Source organism: Epinephelus moara, chromosome 16 (assembly GCF_006386435.1).
Source record: "Epinephelus moara isolate mb chromosome 16, YSFRI_EMoa_1.0, whole genome shotgun sequence".
NCBI classification, from domain to species: domain Eukaryota; kingdom Metazoa; phylum Chordata; class Actinopteri; order Perciformes; family Serranidae; genus Epinephelus; species Epinephelus moara.
The window spans coordinates 18,284,038-18,306,582 of NC_065521.1; the positions used below are offsets into that span (position 1 = coordinate 18,284,038).

At 39.8% G+C, this 22,545-nt stretch overlaps 1 protein-coding gene across 1 annotated transcript; it reads right to left on the reverse strand.

Moving 5' to 3' along the window:
- Positions 1-11: 11 nt before the first annotated feature.
- On the reverse strand, positions 12-19,521 carry si:dkey-72l14.3 (Glyco_hydro_56 domain-containing protein). The gene is made up of 8 exons (XM_050065403.1): positions 19,420-19,521; positions 18,987-19,189; positions 7,080-7,739; positions 5,157-5,405; positions 4,523-4,669; positions 4,139-4,225; positions 3,684-3,878; positions 12-2,590 (listed from the first exon to the last, which is right to left on the reverse strand). The coding sequence occupies exons 3-8, from the start codon at positions 7,680-7,682 to the stop codon at positions 2,168-2,170; spliced, it is 1,704 nt and encodes a 567-aa protein (XP_049921360.1). The 5' UTR covers positions 7,683-7,739; positions 18,987-19,189; positions 19,420-19,521; the 3' UTR covers positions 12-2,167.
- Positions 19,522-22,545: the final 3,024 nt, after the last annotated feature.

Below are 22,545 nucleotides of genomic sequence, written 5' to 3' on the forward strand. Positions count from 1 at the left end.
AAATTAGCAGATACTGCATTAATGACAGGCATTGTAACCACAATAATAGTTGAAGGAGGTTTAATTGAATGATGGTGAGACCAGTTGTTATTTTTCACAGCAGATATTTTGACTTGTTGCAGCAGGAAGAGCACAGGTGTTACTAATAACATTAACAATGGCTCCGTTTTATTCAAGTGTCCCAATAAGCCGTGACAGTGTGACAATGAGCCAGCATTCACAACACCAGGACCCAGGAACTGAAGCAGCTAAATGGAATTCAACCATCATTCACTTTATTATTTACGCCTTTTCCTACTGTGACATTTCAAAAAGGACTGTGTTGAATATTGCATGGTTTTGACAGAACTCAGGCAGAGGATGCAGTTCAGCCGATAGGCCTTTAGAAGACAATATTTGTGTTATGAGCCACAGTGTAAAGCCTGGATGTTTCGGACAATATGCAACATTTGAAGGCCAAAGTTGACATATATTCCGTTTGTCTGAAATTGCATTTAAATATGACTCAAACTAACAACTGAAAAACTAATCAGTAAAAACTAAAAGCTCTTGAAAATGGATCGGTCTAATTCATTTTAAATGTGGTTGTATGAGGTACATATCTAGAGTCAGTGTATTATTCTCCTGGTGGTTGGCATGCCCCAGGTTTGGAGAAGCAGACAGTGTACTGCAAGGTTAGATAAGCAATTTACTGTTGTGGACAGAAGCAGCAGCAAAACGTATTCTAACCACTTAAACAAATATCAGCATCAGTTTAAGTGTATATTATATTTAGAACATTTTAACAGCTTTACTTTGCCCTCAGACAGCCCTTTCTGATGGGGAACTGAAGCTCTTATATGTGCTTCCTTCAAAGCCCACAAAAACAGTAATTTTACCTCGCAGAACAGAGGAGTTGCTGGTCGACCTACCGATCAGTGAGTTTGTGTTATTGTGTGACTTCAGTGAATCTGTACTAAGTCTTTAAAACACCAAGGGTCACACAGTTACACTAAATAACTGATTGAGGCAGCGGTAGACCAGCAACGACTGTGTTCTTCAAGGTAATTTTTTTGTCAAAGGAGTCTGGTAGTGTTGAAGACAGCAAAGATGAATACAACAGCTTCAGTTCCCTGTTGGTAAGGGCTGTGAATCTGTAAAAATATACAAAATATAGTGCTCACCGAAACTGATATTAATGGTTTTAGGTGGCCAAAGTGCGATTAGCTGCTGAACTCATCCACAGCAGTACACTGATTGGCTTCCGTGGCGGTACTCCTTCCTGCTTCTCCAAACTGTGCTGGCCGCCATCAAGTGTGGGTAATACACTGACTGTGGATAAGTGTGTCATAAAATCCCACTTGGAAAAAATATCAGAACTATCCCTTTTCAGCAGATTAAAGGGCTGGTTCACACAAATTACGTATAAACTTAAGGTCTTCCTTATCTCTCTGGTATTTTCCCGGTTTTTGGTTTAAATATATTTACCTTCAACATTTCTGCTGCCGCCCCAATACAATGAAGGTGAATGGATTTTTTTTCTCACAGACTTGAAAAATTACAACATATCTTAACAAAAAAAGATTTTCCCATTACTTTGGATAATCTACAAACCTCACTGTCAACAGTTTTCATTGGCTCTACTTACTACTGAAAAAATAGTTTTATGTTTGTTTTGTTTTCTTTTTTGGGTGAACCGACCCTTTAGCCCAACATATCTGGAATTTAATGGGTACATTAGGCCTTAAAAGTATGAATTAATTTCCATATAACAAAGGACTGACAGGTAAATGTATAAACAAAATGTGCAAATAGAATAAAACCTGAGTGCAGGTTTTACAGACTGCTTTCATGTTTCTGTGTTCACCGTATCGTGACTGTCTGGTTTATTCGACATGACAGTAAGTCTATCTAGTGTGTCACATCTCCTTTCTCTTTAAAGGTTTAAACACAGCTGGTGGAAATTGGAAAAAGTGACAAGTGTTCGTACCACTACTGTCTCTTGGCACATTCAGTGATAGGCTTGGAGTTCCAGCTCTGAACACTGTTTTCTTTTTTAAATGATACTCTACAAAGCAGCACACCTGCTGCTAGCAGGGATTCAGTGTCTTGCTCAAGGGCACTTGAGAAGGGCTCATATTGGAGTTACAGCCCAGACCTTCCAGGTGAAGGCTGGTTTGTTCACATTTTAAGGTTCGAGGCACAGACATCCAGCCAGCAGCAACAACAGAACAGTCAGGTCTGGGGCACTCAGTGGATTTGTCCCACTGTCTGCAGTCACTTCCAGTAAAGGCGTCTGACTTCCAGTACTAGGTGAACTGGTCTCACTTAGCTCAGTCACAGAGGCACCTGTTGTTGTTGTTGTTGTTGTTGTTGTTGTTGTTGTAGAAGCTATAGTAGATGCAATTGTAGTCTCCATTACATCTCCAGTATTTTCTTTTACGGTAACCCCAACAGAGACTCCGTCTTTGGGGGACTGCTGGTCTGAGACGTCCCCATCTGCGGTCTTGTACCACTGGCACTGGAAGTCCTTCTTCCACATCTCAGCTGGGTCTGGTTCAGCTGGTTTAGTGCTTGTGTCCGGCTGATCTGTAGCTTTTGCTGCCTCGGCCTGAGACGTCAGATAGAAAATAATGTTAACAATAGCAAATGTAACTGCTGTAATTTTCGTTGGGAATATCAGTCTGAAAGCTGAAGATTAAACAGCGTGCTTCAAATCAAAAGGAAATAAACTTCTCATAGTGTTCTGTACTTTCAGCAGTATTCATTCTTTATCGTGTTGTATCTTTTATGACAACTGAATATTACCCAGGCGCAGATTTCAAAAAAGTGATGAATGTTTGCAGAGAACACAATGTTCCAGCGGATCTTTTTCTAATGTGTCTACGCTACTGTTTCCCTCTCTGTTCTTTCACTGTCTGAACACAGAAGATCCTCAGGCAACTGGACTCCCTGCTGTTGTCTTGGTTAACTTTATCAGTCGTGACTCAAAACGGGTTGTTCTGTTTCCAACTCTCCACACAGAAAGAACATAAGTCGAGAACTGGTGTCTCTTTTTACACACATCTTTCACCATGCAAGCACAGGCTTTTGTAAATCAACTCTTCAGTTGCAGAAAAGGGGAAAAGTCGAAGAGGCAAACAGAGCTTTTCTTATGGAGATTTCTTCTTTTCAGCACATTGCATTAGCATCTTATATCTCACCATCATGTGTGTTTGTAAACCTTTCTACAAGCGTGATTTCACAGTGGTTGCCCCACAGTTGGCTCCTCAAATAATGTAGTAACGTTAACGCTACAACACAGTGATACACACTCAGTTGTTTATTACGTCCACCAAATTTCTACCAAAGAGATGAGAGTAAATATTAAAAGTACCACAAACAAACAATTTCAACGTAAACTGAGCACTATATTCTTAAAGAATATGGGATTTATTACTGAGCAGTTGTGTAGTAACTTCACGTAGCTTTGTGTAGCTAATTGACTGAAACTTAAAAAGTTTCTTCTGTCATAAAAGTCTTAGGATATCGTTGATGTCTCAGCAACAGTCTGTCAACATCTATTTATGGCTTACTGTAGGAGGGGGCATCAGGCTTATACTTGTGCACAGGATTAATGATGTTTGTGAAACAGTACATAAACAAGGCTTTATAAATCCAGCACAAATGAATCTTGAAATCCATTTGAAATTACATTCGCTCACCTTTTCCGTCACCTTCTCCACCACTTCGGATGGCGCTGGGAGGTGAAGATAGGCGGAGCTGTCTGGGTTTTGACGGACGCATCGACCCTTTCCCTGGCACAGAGAGGCTGAGCAGAGTCGAGTCGCCGTGGTTACGTTCATGGAGTAGGGTCCCAGGACCTTACGGACAAACTCTGCCAAGTCCTGACACTCTCTCTGGGAAATAGACAGAGACTCAGTAAATAAACTTTTCATAAGACATGTCATGAAGCACTTTTTATGTTGAAGAAGAAGACGTTTGCCAACACAAAGCAATCTGTCGACATTTCATCAGAGAGATAATAAAAAGTAAAGTGGTTAAACTATGTGTTAATAAACTGAAATCTAAGAAAACAAACAATTTAATGATCACTTATATAAACATGCAGATATTATTCGTTGGTGTGTGCACTGTATGTGAATGTATAGTCGTGTACCTCCGTCTTAGTCTCACTTCTCTCCCAGATGACAACTCCGGCTGTTCCCATGGCAGCACTCTCTCCTATGGTGCTGACCAGGTCTGCCTGCAAAAAATAAATTATACAAAGCAGCTATAAAAGTCACAGCACAGCATGCTCTTTTCCAGCTGGTCTCTTTGTACTCGTTTGATACAGTGTAAACACCATTACATTTGTCATATCAGGCCTCTGTTTATTTCACCCTAAATCCAACACCTGGTGATAAAAGTGTGAACCAAAAAGACTTTTCGTCTTTCTCATTATTCTCTTTTCCAAACAAACAGGAATAATGAGAGCTATGATACAACATGAACCTGCCTCTGTTTCCTCTCCATTTGTTCTGCTATATCACTGATATCTCACCTGTGACAGGAAAGTGTTAGTTGAGGTGTAGAAACTCTTGACCAGTGGGAATACAGGAAGATCAAACGCAGTCCCAGTCAGAGATGATACTCGCAGTGCTTCTCTGATTTGACTGGACAAATAAAGCCTGGCTCCAGGGGCCCCACTCTGTAAAACAGAAGACAGGTTGTGCACACTATTCGTTATTGGCATTGTAATAATACTCAGTTTGGTTTACAGTGATGTGCATCTCTGAGCTCACAGAGAGGTTTGTGTACTCTGGTTTTGACAAGAAGAAGTTTTGTAACTTTTTATGAACCCTCCCTGATGAACCAGACATGGCATTTTTCATTTCACTCGGTGTGCGTTGTCACACCGGGAGTTGTTTGCAGATGAGTAGATGTTGTTAACTGCTCAGGGAACAAGCTTCAGTTAGACAGTAGGTTTCACAACTTTTTGTGACTTGATCTCTAACTCTCCTCCACACTTTTTTGTTCCTGTTTGTATCCAGCCAAGTTTAAGCTTGTAAGCGGACGTAGGCTTTAAAAATAATTTTTTCTCTCTGAGATATAATTCTCCAGCAATATAGACTGTCTTAACCCAAAACAAAAATTAGAAAAGATACACAAATGAACAGCACAACAGTGTTACCCACCTGCCGCTTCTCCAGGGTGAGGAGAGGGTAGAGGGCGGTGCATCGTTTCCATAGCCACAGAAGCTCGTCGTTAAGGGCCAGCTCCGTAGCAGGGCACTGGCCGGTGTAATTGGCTAACATGGTTTGGGCAGGACTGCCGTTGTAGCAGCTGGGAAAAGGGGAGACGCCCCATAATGCTTTGGGCCTTAACCTTTTGACCTCCCGTAGAGTCTCCATCATTACTGACTGTGCTGCTGCCTCGAAGTCCACCTGTGATAAAAGATAACAGATTCTATTTTAGTCCCCTCCAGACATTTTCTCTTTTGGGATCTAAAAACTTTTCCAAGATTTATGGCGGTATTGGATTGACCTCCAGGTCCATAAGTCCATGGTAAGTCCATGGGAAAAAGTCTTTTTGGGCCCTATGACATCACAGGACAGACCAGGAAGTTGTAATTCCACTGTTGGGATGATATATTAAATTGGCTTTAAGACTCAAAATATCACTGCTTTGTCAGTGGACTTTCATGTCTAAATATGAAGCGCTAGCTACCCTCCTGTGTCTGTTGTTGATGTTCTGGGATGGCATGTCAATTTATGCTTGTTAGCGCATTGTGTCCTCTCAAAATACACTTCGGTTTTCACAAGAAATTTACAGTTTCTGCTGGTTAGATGCATACAGTCCATGCATACATTTCCATTTATTTGCTTGCATAACAAACGTATGTTGTTAAGTTTAGTCAACAAAAGCACTTGGTTAGGTGTAGAAAAAACCCCATCATAGTTTGGCTCAACATTCACATGGGAACCTAACACTTTTACTCTCCTGGGTGAAAGTCCAGGGTTTGTTGGACCCGCCCACTCTATACGGACTTTCCAGCTCCTTATATTATGTTGTTACCACTGGCTTTTCAAACCGACACTGCTCGATGGCGTAACAAACCATTGCTAAAAGCGTCTTTCTCCGTCAGTGTCTGACATTGAAATCACTGACAAAGTGGTGGTATTTGACAAGTTTGGAATAAGAACAGGCTTGTGACCCCTAATTCATCACAAAACGGTTCAGTCCAAGCAGAAATCAACAGCCTTTGTCTTCTTTGGCTGTCTTCTAACTGGCTTTCTAATTCAGCTTTATTCACATCAACCAGTAGCCTTGTTTGCATAGTATTATGCAGATTGTCACTGTCACTTCCCCTGTTAACAAAACTTCATGTTTATGAAACCTTTCCAAATGGACTGAATTTACTGGAGGGAATTTCCCTGATATCAGAAGAAATGGGCGGAGGGAAAGTGGGCAAGTATGGCAGGCACATAGGGGCACCACAGCTGTGAGGGAGAAACAGAAAGGACAGATGTTTCACTAATGTGACGACTCACCCTGACAATGTGGGCCTTGTACTCACCAGAAACATGGCGTCAAAGTTACAACAAACAACTTGACTTTGATTCCGTCCTTGGCTGGGACCAGACTTTTTAATCCGCCCACTCCACCGAGTTGGAGTCCTTTTGTTTCTCACTCACTGCTGCGGTGCCCTCATGGGCCTGCCACACTTTTCCATTTTCCCTCCTCACATTTCTTCTTTTGGTACCTCTTTAAAAGGTGCTCACATCTTAACATCATAATGAAATATCATTGCCAACATTATGAGGACACTTTAGTGTAATGACCAGAAGCAAATGGTACCATAGTGGTGTTATTAGTGACAAAGTCCCACTGGATTTTTGCATCAAAGATTTTCTCTTGACTAAAGAACAAACACTTTTGGAAGTGTTTTTTTTCCCCCCATCGGCATCTTGTACTCTCCACCATCTGCCAACATCTTTGAAAGTTTCCTCTCCACTTCCACCCATGATCCCTCAACCTCTTTCTTATCCCTCTCTCCTTTTCATGTTCACTTATCTTCCTTCTTTTTATTTCCTGCAAACTTGTTTTCTCCCTCTTACCTGTGACCACTTCTCCACCTCCTCCGGGGTCCAGTTAGGAAAGAAAGTCTTCATCAGTTTTCTCGATGCCCCTGGATACATTGCTTGCTTTTCTCGGTTCCTTGACCACTGGGGGACCCACTCGGCCCAGCGCAGCACCCCCAGCCCGAGGTACCTCGGAGCAGGTAAAGCTGCCTCCAAGTCCTGCTGTGTCTTCCGGAGATGGTCATCCAGCCGTGTGTGCTGTGGTAGCCCCCCATTGACTGGTGTGTCTTTGTCTATAAAATAAGGGTATTTCCCCAGTGTGTCCTCATAAAAGACGGCCACACGACCCTCTGGTTCCATCCCGAAAGATCTTAGATCTGGCCGACCAGAGCAGGAAGAGTCAGGGATGCCCCAGAAGATGATAAAAGGCTGTCCAGACAGGAGAGGGGGGCGAGCTGGCTGGGGTGGACCGGCAAGACCCAGGTCAGCGAAGGCAGTGAGCAGGAGAAGGAGGGGCAAGAAAACTAGAGGTTGGACTTGATGAAAGGTTGAAGAAAAAGTGTGAGTCCTGAAATTATATGATGTCACTTTGGGCTCTGGCTTTGGGTCTGGACGCGACCGTGGCTCGGTCCACGCCATTGGAGCGGCCACCGCTCAGGCTGTCACCCGTTCAGGCCCTCGCAGCCAATCATGTCCCTGTAGAACACAGAGAAGTCAAACCTTCTTCAGTCTGTTGTGTGATATATAGTCATGTTCACATAAAGAGCAGCAAGCAGTGAAGGTCAGCAGAATCATTGCCCTGCATCATTTGTTGCTGATACATTTAACAAAACTAACATTAAGTGGTCAGCACATAAAAATCACAAAAAATACAATTTATCCTGAGTAAGTCAGACACTGTGTGTTGAAAGACCGCCGCAATCTTCAGGATTTTGTCAAACTTTTTTTTTTACTGTGGTCTTATCTAAAAGAATTTCATGATTCGTTCTACTCTTTTCTGAGCTGCCCTTTATTTTGTCTCTTCTGTGTCTTATTTTAAAGGCTTATAATCCTCCCTCAAACTGTTCTTATCTTTCAACCATCCATCATCACCTTCATTTTAAGTGGGTGTAGTAAAATCTGTGACAGATTATAGATTTCTCATGGGTTCCCTCAGTCGCACACGTCATGAAGAAAATGGTGCAGTTATAATTTTATACACTTAGTTTTGTTGGATACAATAGACTGTCGATTAGGTCCAGGCTTTAAAATGCAAAAGAGGGATAATGCTGTCTTTACACTTAAGGCAAATACACAGTTCCATGCAGTACGTTGCCAAAGAAAGAAAACTTCCTAAAGGAACTCATCTACATTCCCCACCTCGCTTTTTCTTACACTAATCTGCTGTGACACCAGTGACTACCTGACAGTTTTCCATGTTGCCCAAAACCAGAGTCATAGTAAGGTCATGGGGAATAAGTTTGTGACCCCAACTAGGAGTGATAAAACAGAAAACTGTAACAGAAGAAAAAATCCTAACTATGAAATGCTGAGCCACTGGTACATTACCTATATTTGAGTTTATTAAGTCAAGATACAAATTCATTGTCCAACTGAAAAAACATGTAAATGTCTTCTTAACCTCAAACAGGTTTTATTGTTCAAAGTATAAATAGCAAATCTCCATTCACATAAAACACAGTGTAAAAACATGCACCTACTGAAATTGTAAGAGACTAAAACTTTTTAAGTATCAATGATGAAAAATCATTTCAATCATCTGGCCTGTCCTGCATGTGATTATAGAACAAAACCACAAGAAAAACAGCTGATCTATAAATATATCTTCCTGTATACTTTCAGATAATGAAAAGTGTGGTTTTACTAAATAATGTGGAATGATTATAAGTTTGTAGTTAATGCACAACATAAAAAATCCTCAGTATCCTCATCATTCTACAATTTAAAGTGAGTGGCTGATAGAAAAGTTTTAAAATTGAGTTTTTATGGTGTTTGGCTTGAGAGACTGCTATGCGGGGAAATGCACCACATTCACAATGTCAAGTGCCTTAAGTGTGGGAAGTTTGTCACCATGAACGATGTGCATTATCTTCTGCATCACAAATTCAAAAGTCTGCCTGTTGAGGAGAAACCTAAGATTAAACACCTCAGTGCCCACCTGAGATGTTGTCGGGAAACATAAACTGACAGTGCACATGTACCCAGGTGCATTATCACCTGTGTTTAAGTGTGTGAGAAATCTGAAATAGCACATTATGTCAAGTTGTAAAATTGTGTCATTTTCTGGTTTCGCATCTGCGGGAAATAGTTGTTACCCTTCATTTTTTCCACCTAATTTGTAACATAGCTCCACCCAACTTTCACCTGACAAGAAGTCTGATCAGCCAGACTGACTGAAAACATCTGTGTGGGTGTGCAGGAACTTTAAATGCTTGAAGATGACTGGTTCTCAGTAAAATTAAGATTAGAAAACAAAATGATTTTCTAATGTGTGCCATTGAGATGTTACTCTGAACAAATCTGCTTTTCTTCTTCCAGTCTGACATAACATCCAGTTTCGACAGTGAGTTGTAAAATACCAGATCTCAATTGGGCGCATTATGAACTCTGCTTCTTAAATAAATTATAAACAGCATCATTTTTCACACCATAGTTATATTTTATCATCCTAAATGTTTTTGTTTAATCCACATGTAGATAGCTTGTTGTTTCTAAGCAAACATAGATTCTTTTAGCAATTGAATATTGTTCTTTTTATAATTAAAAATACCTCACCAAACTCATTCTTTCTCTTGATCCAAGACCCAGAAATATTTTTTGTTTCATGCCAAATGAATCTCCTTCCAGTCAACCTGTTTTCATAAGTAGCCAACTCCATAAATGAGGTACACATGTCTTCCAGCAAACCTCACATGATTCCCATCCCATACCATGCATATTTGTGCACACTCGAAATATATATATTTAGCACTAGTTTGCGCTGATTCACACATAGAAAGGCCACAGGAATAAAAATGAAGCATTAAAAATTAAGCATGTAATCCCAAAATGTGTTGCAGTGCCAGTTTCTCTCTCACTTATGATCCTTGAGGAATTAAAAATGTCAATAGTAGAATGCATTAGTTGAGGGGCATTTTTGTTCTAAAGGAGTGGATAAAAATGTTCATATAGTGTAATTCCTCCCTGCAGATACATTATGGACCTTTGTACCTTGGTGCTCTTTTTATAGCATTTGTCTTGTGTCTCACATTATGAAACACCTCAGTGTCACTGTGAGGCACTGGCTTGAGCTGCTTAGAGAACTCAGTGTTAGTTAACACACTGTCACATTATGACACTGTTTCCTTACAATTAATCCCGTGAGTCACATTATAATTTACATTCAGTGCCAGGAGACTGATGACACCGTGTGACTCACTCAGCTATTAAAGATGATAATGAATGAAGTGCTAATATACATCAGCTGCACATGTCAAGGGAGAAAACTGAGGATATAAGTAGCAAAAATACTTTACTCCAGTATATCCTGCCACTTAAAATGAAATGTTCCTGTTTTGTAAGACTTCATCGTTTCAGATCCACTACATTTGTAATTCTATCAATTTACCTGACAGCTACAGTCACATATTATATTACATGCAAAACATGCAATAAACTTATGAAATATGTATTTCTGGAGTTTAAACAAAACAACAATTTGTTAGACCACCTGCAATTTTAAAATAAAATACTGCCTACATGTTAATACATCAATAATTTAACACACAGACATCAGCAGAGGCAGGAAAATTGACAGACAAATACTTTGAAGATGAGCACGGTAGCTGCTTCCTCCCAGTGTGTGCTCATGAAGCTTTTAGATTGTTTATCCCACTGTGGATCATACAACTTTAAGTCAGGAGCTGATGGAGAACATACACATGCAGTGATATGAGCACAAAACCAGTGCAGAGTGGCTGCAATGTGCTGACAAATAATAAACTGGATGTCCAGGTGTCTTTTTGACATGACATTTTTGGAGAAAAGAGGTTGAAAGCATCATCTCCTGTAGCCTTTTCTTAAATCTGAAGAAATCGCTCAGTGGAAAAACCTTTGACAGATAAACAATTTTTGTTTCCAGGTGGGAAGTTTTGTTGCCTGTCTCATGATTTGGCTTGATACTATGCTGTCAAATAAAAGATACAGCAGTAGAAGATGTATTATGTGAATAATGTTCTGCTCATGTGACAGCAGGCACATGAGGAAGCTCTTCCATGTAACAGACAGGTAGTTGTCAGTAATGGGCCTGATAAGTGAAACATGTCAAACTGAGAGACGTGTACAGCGTTGTTCCACAGTTACACTGAGAGACCTTGCTCTCGTTCAACAGGCAGCACAAGATATGAGATAATGAGAACGGGAAGCAGTACTAAATGTTGCTCTTTTTAAATGGTGTGCGGCTGAGTGACAGCTTAGCGTAGGCGGTATAATCAAGACAAAGTGTGAAAAATAACAGCAGAGATATAAATTTAACTAACAGACAGATCTCCCAAAAACTATTTGCTGTAAAATCGTCTGACTTTGTGCAGCATGTGCAACTAATCCCGCTGTACATGTTTCACACATACAGAGACACAAATCTGCAGATGCGTGACAGAACTGAGACAACAGGGTTTTAAGACTACAGTATCCGAAAGTTGTGGGCTGGGGATGTAAACAGGAAGTATACTGAACTGTTGTCATGGATTCAGTGAGGTACATGATGGGGCACATCTTGAGCCTCGTTTTTAGCCAGCAGCCTTATAGCTTGCTCTGTTGGTTGGTTGGCTGTTTCGTCGGTCAGTCCACAAAATTTACCCTACCCTATGGTGCCACAGTTTTTCACCTAGGCCGTAAATGGTCGCGTCTATTACAAATTTGTTTTAACCTGTATTATTTGACAGTTTGTCAACTTGGCACCATTGAAAATACGCAGAAATTTGCAATTAGCACTTCCTATTTGCAGTGTTCCCATGGATGAAGTTCTGTTGTTAGGTGCATATTTTTGCTCTGATTTCTAAATTAATGTATGCATTTTCAGTCGCAATGGACTAAGGGATAATGATATCCTTGGGAAATCTTAGTCACACTGAATTTAAAAATGTGCAGTTTGACTTTTATACTAACTGACGTCCTGTTGTTTTCAGAACATTGTAATGCACCTGTACCTCTCACTTCATACAGCATCATTGCACGATGTCTTTCCCTCTGCATCCCCCCTACAGCTCTCCTGTATCTCACTGGGGAGGCCTTACAGTTTCAAAACCTCTGCTTTAGATTCTCCAAAACTCACACTATTCCTCTTAACGAAATTCCCTCATTTGGTGCTCTGATGATGGTGGCGAAGAGCGCTCTGTAACAGCCAATCAGGATTGGAAATTAGCACCAGCCACTTGCCAAATGCAGGTAAAATATGCTGCTAGATTTTCTTCACCAACCAGCCAAAAAAATAATGGTAATCTACTGAGTGGCTGGTAAATTTCAGAATCCACCAGCCACAGTGGCCGGGAGACAAAAATGTTAATTTCCAACCCTGCAGACAATCCACACTAAGAGCATTTTTCAAAGTGTTTTCGACATCCTTCACTTGCGTGTCTCGTGGAACAGATCTGCATTCATTTTTTAAAAGCTATCAATCCACACTGACTGCGTGAGACACACGTCTCTCTGGCTTAAGACATTCATGGAAGATGGAGCCAGTGTAGACTGAAAGACAGGATAATTGCACCATAGTTAGACGGATGCACAAACATGAGCTGACATGGAATCGTGACGAAGAAATGTTTGTATCTTGTAATCTTCCAAACTATGGGGGCAGGGTATCGAAAACTCAGCAAAGGGACATATCTGATGGTGTGATGTCACTTTGATAGACACTCGCAACCCTCACAAATGCGTCAAGCATAAATCAAGCATTACGCATCGTTCACGTCTCGCTTATATCTCACTTCCAATGGGGACTCCCAGTCACACTCAGCCTCTAAATGTCCCTTAGGTGTTTGATTGGGTTGAAACCACATGACTACAAAGGCCATAGCATATAATTTACATTGTTTCATATACATCAAACTATACAGTGATCTTAGTACCCTGTTTGGAAGCAGCTTGTTATTTCTCTCCACTCATTTATTCAGCTTTTCCCTGTTTCATACATTTCATCTTCTATACGGTTTATGTTTATGGTTTGATTACAGTCATGCTGAACACCACTGTATCACATTGTGTCCCATTACTCTGGTGTTAACAAAGGGCTGTAGCATTTTCATGTTCTCCAACTTATTTTTCTTCACCGGGTACTTGTCACATTTTGTTGAAAAAGGTCCGGCAATTGCTTGTTAGCAGTGGAAACCTTTCTCCACAGCGCAGATAGCTGCATGCTCTCTAACAAGCCATTAAAAAGGGATATTTAACAGTATGTGACGAATGTTTGGTGGAGACAAAATGCAACTCAAAATGCCAAGGCATTCTTGTGACATTAAATATGCGGCATGCAAATAAACACACAAGCTTTAAAGAATGGAAAAGAAGAGAATACATTAGCACGCCATTCCCCCGTTAAGGCTGTGAACACTCTCAGGTGTTTTCTGTTAGCCTGGCTGATTGGACAGGTGGTGCTATAGTGGGAATTATGTTATGTCAAACTTCATGGACTAATAAGAAATGTAAAGGTGTCCCAACAGAGTGTGAGGGATTTGTCAAGTGCTTGTACACACCCACGCAGTCCTGAGAAAAGGTCTAATCAGGCTAAAGTGAAAACACCTGTGTCAGTGAGCATGGACATTCAATTTGAGGTATTTAAACACACGTTACATTAAATGTCAGCATTTAACAACCTTAACGGGACTGTTAAACACATTCAAACAAGAAAATAACCTTTTCAACATCAACATTTAAAGTTTTATTTTTAATAAAACCCTTTTTAAATGTTCACAGTTGTAAATTGAAGGTTTCAGTAGTCCACCAGATTGCCACCTCAGTCCTGTTCAAGCATTTAACTTATGTTCTTATCTGCACAGACTTCCGACGAACAGTTGAATAAGCTCCCAGATCACCAACATTATAAGCCACTAATACTAAGGAGGTCAGAGTTCACAGAATACACCGTGTCCTGCTTGTATCCCAGCGTTTCTAAATCCATCATGGAAACTAACTATGTGCATTAAAAAAGGAAAATATGAGGGAAGAATTTATTTTCTATTGTTTTATTTATTCAAAATCTGCAGAATATGAAGTAACCTGATTTAATAATGCTTTATGAGGTATTTTTCTATCTGCCATTGTTTTTAAGGAGAGATTTTAAGGCTCAGTGTTAGGATTGTAAGTTTCTACAATCATCATGTGCCAGTTATCTGGTCTCAAACTGCTTCCTGTTTTATTCCAATAGCTGCAATCCCATCATACTGTATGTAATCCCTCAATCAGTGGTAGCGGTGAATGGTAAACGTGCTAGCTGCCGCTAATCTGTTCAGACAAAGCCTCTGGTCTGTGTTTACTCTTCTGTCTGGGCCGAGGCTGATCCTGAGCCCACCGCCTCCGCAGCTCAAAGTAAATACCCTCAACTTTAATGGTTATACATTATGGAGGGTGTCAGTTTATATATTACACATTGTTTCAAAGGGTTTCATTTTAAAACTCAGTTCATTTAATCATACACTACAAAGAAAAAGGGTAAAAAAAAATCACTTTAAGTTGATTGGTATAAAAACACACTTAATTATTAAACGAATCAAATTTTCATGTCAATATTAGGTTTGTCCTTCAGCCAAGAAGAAATTAATGAGCATATGGATTCATTTTCTAATGTTTTTATCTCACAGTTCATTTGTCTGCTCCTCTCCCGTGAAAGCCGCCACACTGTGCCAATAATACAAGGCAAGGAAATCTGTCATTTGATCCTGCTGGCACCCTGATTTGATCGTGCCATCATCACACTTAAAAATATAAAGATAAAAATCAGATTTTGAGAAGAAAGTTATCTGTTAACACGGTAAGACCCTGCTCACTATGTTAAATTTAGACCTGGAGATCTTGTTTAAAAACTTGGCAAACAGAAGCTGTGAGCTCACAGCCACACTGGCTGCTGCTTTCTATTTTTGACACTAACGACCAGACGCTGGCCACACTGCAGGCAGACAGGTTTTCTTCTTCTGTTGTGTATTTAGTGAAACTCTCATGCTGTATATCAAAAGATTTTGCTGTTCTTTTGTCTGTTTTTTCAAAACTTCTCAGTAAAAACTAGGGGAACACTGTCATGTTGTATTTAAAATACAGTGTTTAAGGGAAGGGGTGTGTTTTTGTAAAATACTGGTTTTCTACTTTCCCCTGTTCTCTGGCTGCGCTGTTTGTGCTGTTTGTGCTGTTTGTGCTGCTGTTCAATGAAGCGAGAGGAAACAGCGGTAGGATCCAATCAGGACGTGAAATCAGCTAAGATTAGGACGATACATGCGTCACTCCAATCTAATGCCCAGAAAAGAACCAGTGCAGCCATGCTACAGCAACTCCACATACAGTACATCGCTTTAAGAGTTATAACTCTAGACGAGATATTCTCACAGCCTCAAGATATTGTCTCTGTTATATTATTTATATTTTCTGACAAAGCTGTTGATTTGACAAAGCAGTATTTGTAGAGTATACGTAGTGTATCTTCATGTTAGTTAGTTGTTGGTGAAAGTTGCTTCTGTTTGCTCAGAAAATCTATGGCGGGTTATTAAAACATCTTGAAGGATTCAAACAGTAGCTGTTGCCAGTTTCGCTCACTGAAAATACATTTTTACACTGAAGAGTTCAAGGATAGAGATGTCAGTCCGACACAGTCAGGTCATAATTTGTCCTCAACCAGCAGATTTGTTTGCCGTGGTACCACAAACAGTAAAATTTAGATTTCCATAAAGTTTGCTGCAAATCTTTGTTGCCCCCAGAGATAAAATTACACCCAATGCCAGCTGGGATCAGCTCAAGTCTTCCAAGTGCATATTATCCGACATACAGTATGCTGTACACCCATTCATTTACACCTCTAATATCAGATTTGTCATAGCTACAACAAAATGTGTTGAATCTGATGTGTTGGCATAGTTGTGTACATCTTTGATATAATATGTTCAAAGGTTTCAAAATGTTCACCAGTACTGGCACACTGAAGTTGCGCAGTTACAGTTAGTTTTAATTCTTCAAAAATAATTTCAACTAACTCAATTTTTATGTTAAATATAAATCACAATGACATTTGCTATTCTATGATAACTTTTCTCCTTTAGAGGGGACCTGTTATATCTCATTTTTATGTTTTATTTTGGGTTTCTAACATGTTTACATGGTTAAATCAATCAATTCAATATTTTTGCTCTTACTGAGTATACCTGCATTCACTCTCTGTCTGAGACTCTCTGTTTTAGCGCCTCTCTCTTTAGGTTCCCCTTCCAAAAAAGGTCAGTCTGCTCTGATTGGTCAAAATGTTCAGGTCTTTCACATCTGAGCTGTTGGCCTCTCTGCACCACAATTGCAGCCAGGGAAATTATTTTAATGGGGTACACCATCTTCAACCAAGATTATGTGTGTCCCTGACATTAGCATGTAGCTACATGTAGCAGTTTACTTGCAGCTGGGAAATGACTGTACCAGAGCATAGCAGCACCTTCTACTGTGAGTAATATGCTTAATAAATAAAAATAAATAAAATCTTCTAAACCAAAATCTGTTCCAACAGGAATCTGATCTAAAATCAGGGAAAAAATTAACATCTGCAACCAATATTACATGTTGCCCTGACATTAGCGTGTAGCTACATGTAGCAGTGTATGTATAGGAAACACTTGCAGTAGGGTGCCTGCAGCAGATGACCATATAAAGCAATGTTTAATAAAACCATTATAAAGAGAGAGTATTCAGGACGGTCTGAAGCCTGATGGTTTTCCTCGCAGGCTAGGTCAACTTCATTGTTTGAAACTTTGGTCACACCATATATGAACATCTGACATTGTGACATTAAATATATGACAAAAAAAACAATTATAATTTATGCTATTTTTTAACAGCAGCTATTTTTTTTTTGGTGCATTTCAGACAAGTATATAATAATGATAAATACAACAACACTAAGAGTAGAGACGTCCCGATCCGATCTCAAAGATCAGTACTTGGGCTGACCAAGACATTTTTTAACTGATCGTGATTGGGTATATAAAGCTACAGTATGTAAAGGATCCAATCCTTTGGTTAATGTCAGCTGTCACATAGGTGTTTCTACTCTTTGTGTGTCTACACAGAGAGCAGCCATTTTCAACTCTCCACTCTCCTGTTCTCCTTCACTTAGCTGAGCTCCCATGTGTGTTTAAGAGCAGGAGCCGAGCCCCGTCCGCAGCGAAACACAACACTCCATACCCGCCAGCAAAAACACAGTATGAGACTTTTTATTAATGTTTTTACCAAAATTAAGAGCACTTGTTTCATTTCAGCTCAGTGTAAGAGTCTTGTGTGTTCATGGCACACAGTGTTTCAGTGCAGGGGGAAGAGAGACAGACAGTGATGCAGAGCCGATTACGACCACACTCTCCGCTGCAAAGTGCAACAAAAGCTCCAGGAGCGAAAAGCACATAGAAGTTTTATATTAATGTAGCCTAATCTGTGCAAAAGATGTACAGACGATGAAAACAGACACTGAATGAAATACCGTTCATTCAGGTAACACGGACAAAGGCTGCAATGAATGAATTTATTTCAGAACTTTTTGCTTATTTTGAAATAAATAAATTACTAAACATTAAGGCACAGCTTGGATGCATGGGTTTTTTCTTGAAAGCACTGCAGAGCTTTTACTCGACATTAAATGACTCGAACTGGGATCGGGGGAAAAACTTGATCGGGACATCCCAAACAAAGAATAAGTTTGTGTAGCAAGTCAACCTCGTGATGTATAGTAGGCCTGTTGTTTAAGAAACATAAAACAAATATCTTGACTTTGCATTTATGGGGAATTCTTTAAAAGTGACAGACAGCTTTATTTTCTTAACCATAGTTTAATGTATAGCCATGCAGATTGTTGGAACTATGGAACGACTGTTGGAACGAATCAGCTGGTGAGCTCACCCTGGCACATTTACATTGGTGTTGTTACATGTCAGTGTTGACTAAAGTGCACTGCCCCTAAAACTTAGAGCACTGAATTGTGAGCTAACAGTCAATGGTTATCATTTTGTACTGAGCAAAAAAACTACAGAAAATGTTCTGTTTACTTAACTTTTGTTCTGAAGGCATAACAGCTCATCCAGATACCAGTTTTAGTATTTAGTATTTAAAGATTTCCATTCAGTTTGGCTACAAAACTTCAACTCAGAAAACTTCTTCTGTTTTTCTTTTTGACAGACAGAATATTTTCTTCCTCCCACTAATTAAACAGCAACATAAAACTTTTAACAGCATAAAAGTTTGTGCCACTTCCCCCAAAAGGCAGAAAACTAACAACAAAAAATATTTTGACTTCCCTGATGAGGTTGGATCCAGACCTCTGAATGGCTACGTACATCTCAGATTTGTATTCAGTGATTCAAATGGAATAATGACTTGAAACAAAACAATAATTCAGTTTGATTATGAGGCTTGTCCATGACCAGATGTCATGAATAAAACAAAAGGACTGCATCTGATTTATTTGAAAAGATCCGTGGTGTTTTGTTGCCATGTATAGTCCAATATCTTTTTCAATTGTGAATCTATTAATGCGTTTTAATTTGCCATTTTATCCTCTTTACTTTGCTGAATATCCCTACAAATTTGAATATATTTGTTTCTTTGTAAACCAGTGACTTTATTACTTTATTTCAATATTTGATCATGACACAAATTGAATTAAACTGACCAAAGAGAATACTAAAATGAGATACGTGCTCTAATGTCTACCGCCATATCAAGTCGAGACAAACTTACCAAGGCCCAGGTTGCTCCTGTATTTACTCCTCACAGTCTGGACATCTTCCAGGTTCCTGCTCCTGACACTGCAATACTTGATTCCTCTTTTTTCTCTCTTATTCGTTACTCTTCCAGATAGAAAAAACAAGGAATCCTGCTGGATTTGTGAGGGCATGGATAAGCTGTGCATGTATAACATGCAGCAAAAAGAAGCCTGACATCTGGAAGACAGAGATAGAGAAAGAGAGGGAGGGAGATAAAGAGACAGAAATAGACAAGAGAATTAAACAAGAGAGATAAAAGTGTCAGGAGACGAAGAGAGGAAGGAAATGAGGAAGGAAAAGACAGAAAAGATGTATAAAGAAAAGAGAGGTAGAGGAGGAGTTGAGAGTCTGACCAGGAGATTGAATGATGGGTGGGCAGGTGTGTGTGTGTGTGTGTGTGACCTCACCTTCACAGCCAGGCTAAGCTTCCTTACTAAGAGAAGGTAAGCGGGGTCAGTGTCCACCACGGCAACTCACATGACCACCGACACTGGCCGTAATCCCATAATCCTCTGCTCTACCGCTACCGCTCTTGGCTAAACAAACACCCAAGCTGTAAGATCACACCTGTCCTCCTCTTCCTCCTCCCCCTCACTCCCTACCCTCCTCTTCTTCATCTTTTGTCTTTTCTCATCTTCCTCTACCTCTCAGTCACTCTCCTCCACTCTGTCACCTCCGTTATTTTTCAATTACCAGCATTTTTTTAATTTCAGTCTTCCTTTAACTTCCCTCCTCCTCTTCTTCGTTCTCCTCCCCCTCCAGCTCCTTTCCTGCCTCCCAAATCCCTCTCTCCCTAATCTCTTTTCTTCCACACTTGACTCTCTGTTGTTTTATATTGAACTTTTCTTTCAAGGATTCAGCAGCCAAAAAAAAAAGAAAAGAAACACAAGCACTGTCTGGGTTGGAGTGACACAGCAATAAACCACTGCTTCCTCTTTCTCTTTACTCTTTCCTCCCTCTGCTCTTTTACTCTTTACTTTCGCTCTTTGCTGAATCACTAACATATTTTTTTTCTCCCTAGTTCCCTGTCCTACTGCATTATTGTCTTTCACTTTGTTGCCTAACACATTTGTATTCACTCTGTATGTGCCTTCAGAAGGTACTCTGGTTTGCACAAGACTAAAAGACTAGAGCCACACTAGCACCCCCGTGAGGATTTAAATGAGTGGTGACTTTGACCTGTTGGTGATTACAAAGGCAGGATGAATTCTTGAAGTAACATCAATGTCTGTATCACATTTCATGGCAGTCTGTGCAGTAGATTTTAAGATATTTCACTCAAGACTCTGGTGGACAGAGGAAACAACTGACTCACCAACTGATTTCGGCCACAGTAGAGCAACGCTGCGTGAGGATAATATCTGAGTGTGGCGGTGGACGCTTCAAATGAAAAGTTAGTCTGAATGTGTGGAATGTTATTCTCATTGAAAAGTTGTAGCTATATGAAATTGTAGAGATGGTTTGGATTTTATCCAACATGCTTCAAGTCTTCAGAAGAATGTCTTTTAACTGTCTCACAATTGAAGCTAGTAGGTAAGGGAGATCATGCTTTTGTAGTCACTGCTCCAAAGCTTTGGAATAGCCTTCCACTCTCAATCAAATCCTCCCCCTCCACTGACACTTTTAATACAAATCTTAAGATGTACATGGTTTAAATGGCCTTCGGTTGCTTCAGTAGTTTGAATATTTTAGTATTTTATAATATTTTTACATATGTGATTGATCTACCTAGTGTTATTTTGTTTTATTTCTGCGTACATGTTATATTGCTATATATTTGTGTGTCATTCGTTTAAGGCGTACAACACTTTGGTCAGCTACAGTTGTTTTTAAATGTGCTATATAAATAAACTTGATTTGATTTGATTCATGTTAACCTTTGACCTCTCGATCAAGTGGTAATGTTAGGCTTTTGTATTTTATATGCACTATTCAAGCTGCAATGTCCAGGGCTGAAAAATGAAGCCAACGCCAAGTGCTTAAAACTGCAGTTCCTCAAATGGCCACTTGAGGCTGGCTCCAAGAGTGAGTCCATCTCCATAGACCCCCATGTTAAAATGCCGAACTATACAGCTGAAATAAACATGTTTACAGCCTGGTACAAAAACAGTTTTGGTCTCTGTAGATAGATTCAACATTCATGACAACTGTATGTGGGGTGTTTTTTAATATACTCACCTGTTTAAATTTCATTAGGGCTGAAAGTTATGCATAATTAATAATTGCTACAGTTCTGGCTCCAAAACTCCAAGGTGGCAACAGCCAAAATGCCGAACTCAGTGTTTCAAAACAGGGGTCCACAAACCAATGGGTGACATCACAGTGGCTAGACACGTTGTTTATATACAGTCTGGGGCTTTATTATGTAGAGTTAGACAATGTTGTTAAAGAGAAACACCATTTAGCATCTGTAATATGATTTCTGATTGAAATGGAATTTGTCAGAGAGTATTAGTCACGGGATGGATTTAAATGAAATCGTTAAGATTTGATTGGATAGCTCGAGGCGGGTGTGACTCAACAAGTACGGCACAATATGGAGCTGGCGAGCAAAATGTGCTGAGTCATTCACTACTTATTATTAAATACACACTCGTACACTCCTACTCGTAGTTTAGACCGAGTATTGATATTTCAAACCTTATTATCCATTGACATTTTTTGTCACCACCGGCAGTCGCACTAAGATTATGTTTATATCTTTTAAATGCAAACCATTGCATTGTGGAATTGTTGGTAGAAAGTAGTGGACATGCCACAGACTCTACTACCAACCAGTTAAGTGCAAATGTATATAATGGGTGTGTTAGCGAGTCATCCAATCACATTTGATTGGATACATTTATGTACACACCCCCCAAGTTCATGATAAGCTATAAAAAATATTTCAATGTCTTACAGGAAAAGAAAATAGAGGAATTTTATTGTAAAACTACCCCACGTTTTTGGCATATAATTGGCATATAAAAGGCAACTGAACGATTAAAACAAGAGCACAGGATTAGACTTTGGAGAATGAGGGCTGTTTTTTACTTCACGTGTCTTTCATCGTGATCCACAGTACAGAATGGCTGTATGTGTGTTGTTCTTTGCTATTTGTAAAGTCAGGCCAAATAGGCATAATAATTAAGTTGTTATTTGCTCCTGTCATGCACGTCGCTGACTGTGGCTCAGGATAATGCATGCTGCAGTGCTAATGGAGGACTGAGCTGATCGTACATATTTTACATGGGCTATATTTGTGTTGTAGACTGGTAAACGTACACAAAATATAGAAAAATGCATCTCCAGCATGTCTGGCTTTTGTGCAACAAATCACATATTTATATTCTCCATCTACCGGCCTCATTTCTGCCTATATTCTATTCCTCACTACATCATCTTTCCCTTCATTGTTTTTGTCTTTTTTCATTTTGCCTCTTATATTTCCATCCCGGTCCTTTATTTAGGCTCCATACCTTTCGCATTCCATCTCCCTCTTTCTAACTTACCTGTCATTTTTTCCATTAGAGCTGTCACTGCACACAATAGCT

Bases quoted from the DNA above. Each gene is read 5' to 3' on its own strand.
- si:dkey-72l14.3 (XM_050065403.1), bottom strand. From the start codon at position 7,682: ATGGCGTGGACCGAGCCACGGTCGCGTCCAGACCCAAAGCCAGAGCCC. The intron at 5,406-7,079 runs GTAAGAGGGAGA...CTTTTATCACAG, and splicing joins AGGTGGAGAAGTGGTCACAG to GTGGACTTCGAGGCAGCAGC. The intron at 4,226-4,522 runs GTGAGATATCAG...TATTTTTTGCAG, and splicing joins CTAACACTTTCCTGTCACAG to GCAGACCTGGTCAGCACCAT.